Source organism: Loxodonta africana, chromosome Y, assembly GCF_030014295.1.
Source record: "Loxodonta africana isolate mLoxAfr1 chromosome Y, mLoxAfr1.hap2, whole genome shotgun sequence".
NCBI lineage: Eukaryota > Metazoa > Chordata > Mammalia > Proboscidea > Elephantidae > Loxodonta > Loxodonta africana.
This window is the reverse complement of record NC_087370.1, coordinates 2,648,955-2,655,543: the sequence shown is the minus strand read 5'-3', so window position 1 is coordinate 2,655,543 and position 6,589 is coordinate 2,648,955. Positions and strand designations below refer to the sequence as shown.

Genomic DNA, 6,589 nt, shown 5'->3' with positions numbered 1-6,589 from the left:
TTCATCTAAGCACTCCAGTTTGTTGAAATGTGACTTTCCATAGCATTCTCTTATGTTCCTTTTCATTTATCTGTTGTAATGTCTCTAACTTCAGTTCTTATTTTGGTTATTTGCATTTTCACCATTTTTTTTAATCAGTTTAGGCAGTGGACTGTCTATTTTATAGATTTTTTTAAAGAACCAACTTCTGGTTTCATTGACTCTTTCAATTCTTTTCCTATTTTCAAGATCATTTATTTCTCCGAGGATGTTTATTATTTTCTTTTTTTCTGATAGTTTGGTATTTTTTGCTGTTCCATTTCTATTTCTTCATGGTGGAGAGTTAAACCATCAATCTGGGATCCTCATTCATTCATAATGTAATCACTCAATGCTAATAATTTCCCTCAGGAATTCCTTCACTATCCCCTATATATTTTGGTATAGTGTATCTTCATTCTATTTAATTCTATTTTTTTAAAAAATATCTCTCCTCTTTTCTTCTATAATCCTTTGTATCTTTAGTAGTGTGCCACTAATTTCCTTAATTATCAAGAACCTTTACTTCCTGGTTTTGGTTTCTAACTTGATTCTGTGCAAGTCTCAAAAGATGCTTTGTATGGTTTCAGTTTCTTTATGTTGATTAAAGTTTGCTTTGAGCACTAAAATTTTGTCTATATTGAAGAATAATCTTAGTTCATTGGAGAAGAATGTATGTAGAGATGCTTTGGGGTAGAATGTTCCATGAATGCCTGTTAGGTCCAATTGTTTAACAGTGATATTTAAGTCTTCTGTTTCCTTATTGATCTGCTTTCTAGTTCCTTTCATAACAGAAAATGGTGTATTAAAGTTTTCTACTATTGTAACTTTTCATACATTGGTAGCACAATCATTAAGAGCTTGGCTGCTAACCAAAACGTTGGCAGTTCAAAAATACCCAACAGCTCCGCACGAAAAAAGACTACCTATTCTATTCTCTTAAAAATTTAGCCTAGGAAACACTATGGGGCAGTTCTACTCTGTCCTGTAGCATAGTTAGGAGCTGGGATTGATCCAGCTGCACAAAACGACAGCTATTATTGCACACCTTTCCATTCTCTGCTCAATTCTGTCAGAGATTACTTCATATATTTTGAGGTTCTGATGTTGGATGCATATTTGTAATTGTTATGTCTTCTTGAATCGACATAGTTGTTCTTTTATCTTTTATAATATTAATTTAATGTCTAATTTTTTCAGATATTATCACGCATTTTGCTTTGGTTGCTATTTGCATTGACTTTTTTTTTTTCATGTTTTAGCTTTTAAACTATGTATGTCCTTGTTCCTAAGGTGTAGAGAGCATATAGACGTATCATGCTTTTTTTTTTTTTTATCTTCTTTGTGTGTGTTTTATATTTTTTCAATCCATTCTGCTGCTCTCCACCTCTTAATAGGAGTATTTATTTACATTTACGGTGATTATCAGTATGGGTAGATTTACTTCTGACATTTTGTTTTACTTTTTTCTTGTTTTAATTTTGGTGAAATTTATGGTTTCTTTGTTCTTTACCTTCAGTGCTGAATTCTTTATGAACACGAGTTTTTCTTCATCTTATTTATTATTTTCTTGTGAATACTGAGACATTTTGTTTGCTTCACTATTTTCAGGAATGATTTCTTTTTATTTACTTTTTTTTTTGCTTTCCATGAGATTCATATTTAACACCTCACATTTATAACAAACTAATATATCTAGATTACACCTTGACTTCCTCAACATAAAAAAAAAAATTCTGTGTTGACACTCATCCTCCCTGTTCTTTAGGTGCTATTATCAATTACATCTTAGTTGCTTCACTTTCCCTTAATATGAATGTAAATTATTTTATTGTTGTATGTATTCAGCTCCTATTTTCTGCATATAACCTTACCTTAGTTAAGTATTCACCATCCAAAAGTGTCATAGGTGTCGTGTTTATACTGACAATGCTTTTGTGCATGTACCCCTTCAGGTTCTCTTTAGTGCCATTACCTTTCTTTGTGGAAGAGTCCTTTTAGTACTTCTTGTAGGGCTGATCTGGTGCTAACAAATTCCCTTCATTTTTGCTTATTTGAGAATGCCTTAATTTCTCCCTTGTTTCTGAATGATATTTTTGCTGTGTATATTATTCTTGCCATTTTTTTTTCTCTTTCTGCACTTCGAATATGTCATCCATTACTTTCTTGCTTCTGTGGTTTCTGAAGATATAACTAAAACTAATTGCCACTGAGTCAATTTAGACTCATAGTGACCCTACAGGACATTGTAGAACTGTCCCACAGGGATCCTAAGGAGCAAACGGTAGGTCTCAACTGCCAACTTTTGGACAGTGAACCACTGTACCATCAGGGTTCCTTGTGAAGATAAGTCAGGACTTAGTTGGGACAACTTGTATATAACAGTTTTTTCTCATTCTCTCCAAATTTTCTCTTTGTTTTTGGTTCTCAGCAGTTGGATTATGAAATACCTTGGTGAATTTCTTTTAGATTCTATCTTACATGTAGTTCACTGAGCTTCTTGGAGATCATATTTCCTTTCTTTGTGATGTTTGGGAAGTATTCTGCCATTACTTCTTCAAAATTTCTTTCTGGCCCTCTCACTCTCATCTCTGCCTGCTGCCCTCATAATGCGTAAGTTATTTTTCTTGATGGTCTCTCTCAGCTCTCTTAGGCATTGTTTGTCTTCCTTCGTTCCTTTTTTTTTTTTTTTCCTGTTGCTCTTCAGACTAACCTTTCTCAATATTCTGTCTTTATGTTCACTGGATGTCTCTGTCATTTCAATTCTACTTTTATGTCCTTCCATTTTGCAGATCATCTCTTTTGTTATTGAGCTCTAGTATTTCTATATATAGATTACTTTTTTCACTTTTCTCTTATTAAAGTTCTTTTTTTATTGTTTTTCTGATTTTTTAATATATTTTTCTGTACTTTTCATTATCTCTTTGAACATACGTAATTCTAACAATACAATCCTTGTTGAGTATTTCCATTATGTGACCTTTCTCAGGGACCATTTATTTCCTCTCAATTTGGTCAGTGTATGAGGTATGGTTTCCTGTCTCCACATATGCTATCTAACTGACTGTTGTATTAGAGACACTAAGATTTACTGATTTATTTAATATTTAATTTGTTTGATTAATAGACCAGGACTGTGGCTTCCTCCCCTTTTCTTTAGGTTGCTCTTCTTCCTCTTTGTTTCTTCTGGTGGTTCAAAGAAACTTTCATCTTAGCAGTGGTCACTCAGCCAAGACACTAAATCAACACCAATCTGTATTAAGGAGAGGGAGGGGAAGGGTTCTTTTATCAAAGTTGATGTCATTATCCTGTTGAGAATTAGGCCTTGGATTTCAGCCAGGAATCTAGCACCAGTATGCAAGGGGTAAGGAAATCATGCTACATCTTAGTAAGAATTAGGAATGGTGCTTTCAGCCAGGAGGTCAACATTTATATTCAAGGGAGAGGAAGTCATTGTATGTGGAACAACTACTGACCAGTTGCCATCATGCTGAATCTGACTCATAGCAACCCCAGATATTGCAGAGTAGTAATGTACTCCACAGGTTTTTTTTGTTTTTTAAGTCTATGCCCTTTGGGAAGTTGATAGCTAGAACTTTCCCTTGAAGGGTCTCTGTGTGGACTCAAACTGTCAGTCTTTCTGTTAGCAGTCATATGTTTAATGGTTTGGTCCACCCAGAAGATAGTGTCATAATTTAAGGAGGGAGGGTGTTAAGATTAACAGATCCAATGGCTGGCAGAGCCACTGTGGAAAAGGGTCTGAGCATTTCTCAAAGCAACGATTGTTCTACCACCACACCAGCAGACAAGTGCAGCTCCGGGCTTTTATCAAGAGCTGGAGCTCTCTTTTTGCACAAGTCCACCTACAAAAGTGTAATAGCAGCCTAATTTGTAAGAGCTAGAAGTCGGATACTAAGCTCACCCTGCTTGAACCGCACCAGAGGCCATTTCTTAGTGCAAAAAGGTGGTGGACGGCAGGAGTTCTACACTGGACACCCCGGGGGGATTCCCAGAGAGGCAGAATGACTGCCCAGAAGGTGCTCAGGCAGGGTAAACCGTCGACCTACATTACATACCGTAGGGTTCCTTTGCATCTATTCTCCAAAGGGCAACGCTGGGTAAATGCGGAGGAGCTGTGTGGTGGCCAGGCCTCAGCTCGGGAGCACTGGGTGTGCAGATGGAAGAGTGAAGGGTGGGCTCCTTGGGGACACCATCACGGCCAGTACCTTGTGGATATGGCTTCCCACATCCCGATTGTGACGCTGTGTTAGAAGGGGTCTCCAGACTTTACCCTGGGGCAAAGACAGAGATCAGGTCACGGGATGTGTTCCTGTTATTTCTCAGGAGGGCAGGGGTACTCACAATGGGATTGGGAAGGAGAGACAAAATGAAAACAAAGACAAAAGCACCGTGGAACTAAAATGAGTAGGTTTTCCTGAGTATTCTCGCCAACACTGCCTGGAAATCCTGGGTGGGATCCACCACCGACTGGGCCACGGCCCTGGAAGTGGCCTGGTTCTCCCAGTGGACAGACCTTGTCCCAGTGCCTGGAGCACAGGTGGTGGCTGAGGCGGGAACAGCCTACAGCCATCCAGACCAACAGCATCAGTGTCAGCACCGCTGCCCTCCAGCAGGGGGAGCCAAGCCGGGTACGGGGGCAGGGCCGTGGGTTCAGAGGTCACACCGTGGGCCTAAGGATTGGCGAGACGGCTTTCAGGGCCCCGGACGCTGCCCCCTTTCTCCGCCCGGTCCAGGCCCAGGCCAGTCCAGCTGCATTAAACAGCCCCCCGTCTGCCCGCCCGGCCGCCCCGACAACCGCCAGCCAGCCAGCCAGCCTTCTCTCCGTCTCTGGCAGCAGCCGCTCAGCCCTCGGTCCAGAGCTCTTTCGGGACCCGCCCTGAGGGAAGGCAGGAGCTAGGCCACCTTCGCCCAGCCACCATGGTCCACCTGAGGGCGTCCGAAGTCCGGCAGCTGCTGCACAACAAGTTCGTGGTCGTCATGGGGGACTCGGTGCAGAGGGCCGTGTACAAGGACCTGGTGCTCCTGCTGCAGAAGGACTGCCTGCTCTCAAGCAGTCAGCTGAAGGCCAAGGGCGAGATGAGCTTCGAGCAGGACAGGCTGCTGCACGGCGGCTGGTGGGGCCGTATGCACAACGGGACCCACTACCGCGAAGTCCGCGAGTTCTGCTCCACACACCACCTTGTGCGCGTCTACTACCTCACGCTCGCTTACCCCCGGTACGTGGAGAAAGTCCTGCTGGAGCTGCTGAGGAGCGAGCACGGCCCAGACGTGGTCATCATGAACTTCTGCCTCTGGGACCTGTCCAGGTATGGCAAGGATTCCATGTGGAGCTACAGGAGGAACCTGGAGACCCTGTTCTGGCGCCTTCGCCAGGTGCTGCCCGAGTCCTGCCTCGTGGTGTGGAACACTGCCATGCCCGTGGCTGAGACGGTCTCGGGGGGTTTCCTCCCGCCTGAGGGCATGCCCCCGACCACGTGCCTGCGGGATGATGTGGTGGAGGCCAACTTCTACAGCGCCGCTGAGGCCAGCAGGCTCGGCTTCGACGTGCTGGACTTGCATTTCCACTTCTGGCACTTCTGGCAGCACCGGCAGCCAGATGGCGTGCACTGGAACCAACACGCTCACCGAAGGCTTTCGCAGCTGCTGCTGGCCCACCTGGCCAATGCCTGGGGCGTGGACCTGCCCTGCGATGAGCCGGTGGGCAGGTGGATCTGGGAAGGACCTGGGAGCCTTCTCAGAGGGCCCGCGAGCTACAGGCTGCTCCAGCGCCACTGAGGTGAATCCGGTGAGGAGGCCCCGCCTTCGCGCCCACCTAGGCCCGCACGCCCAATCGCTCAGTTCCAGAGACCCCCTGTATCCCCGCCCCAGGTTCGCAGGCGCTGCCAGCCCCGCCGCCATGGCTCCACTTTGCCCTGGGACCAATCCCTGCAGCGCCAGCCATGCTCTGGCGATGCCTATGTGCAGCACACTAGATATGGCGAGGAAGCAAACCCGACCACTGCCCGGCAGCCCTGCCACGGCCGAATACATAGGGCCTCTGATTCTCACCAGCGCCGCGTAGTTCACCGGGCTTCTCCGCCTTACACCCCAGGTCCCCCTGCAGGGCCAGAGAGGCGCAGGGGCAGGGACCGCAGCCCCGGACGTGACCAGGGGCAAGGATTCCGTAGCCACCCCTCCATGTAGGCCGTCCTCTCCCCCTTGGACCCTTCCCTGGGGGATGGCCTAGGCATGCAGGTGTGGAACACCTCCAGCCACCTCTCCACCCCTCTCAGCAGCGACAGGCCTTACAGGAGCAGATACCAGACGTACACCCCCACGGCTGTCTCCTCCTTGCCTTGATGTGCAAGCAAACTGAGAATTAAAAAAGTGCCTTCACAAACACAATGTCTGTCTCTGCGGAGTCTTTGTGGGGCTGCGCCCTGGCAGTGTGTCCATAATGGATCAGTGTAGCCTGCCACTCCCATTATGTTCTGGGTGCCTTTTGGGGCAAGGAGCAGGGAGTCCAGAATGCCTTCTCGGGGGCTTCCCCTGCTTTCAGGGCCAAAGAGGC

General features: G+C 45.7%; 1 protein-coding gene across 1 annotated transcript; it reads left to right on the top strand.

The window, feature by feature from the left end:
- The first annotated feature begins 4,956 nt into the window (after nucleotides 1-4,956).
- Nucleotides 4,957-5,814, top strand: LOC135228995 (PC-esterase domain-containing protein 1B-like). Its single transcript, XM_064278739.1, has one exon. The coding sequence runs from the start codon at nucleotides 4,957-4,959 to the stop codon at nucleotides 5,812-5,814; it is 858 nt and encodes a 285-aa protein (XP_064134809.1).
- Nucleotides 5,815-6,589: the final 775 nt, after the last annotated feature.

What these genes read in the sequence shown, in the direction of transcription:
- LOC135228995 (XM_064278739.1), top strand. Translation starts at nt 4,957, where the DNA reads ATGGTCCACCTGAGGGCGTCCGAAGTCCGGCAGCTGCTGCACAACAAG.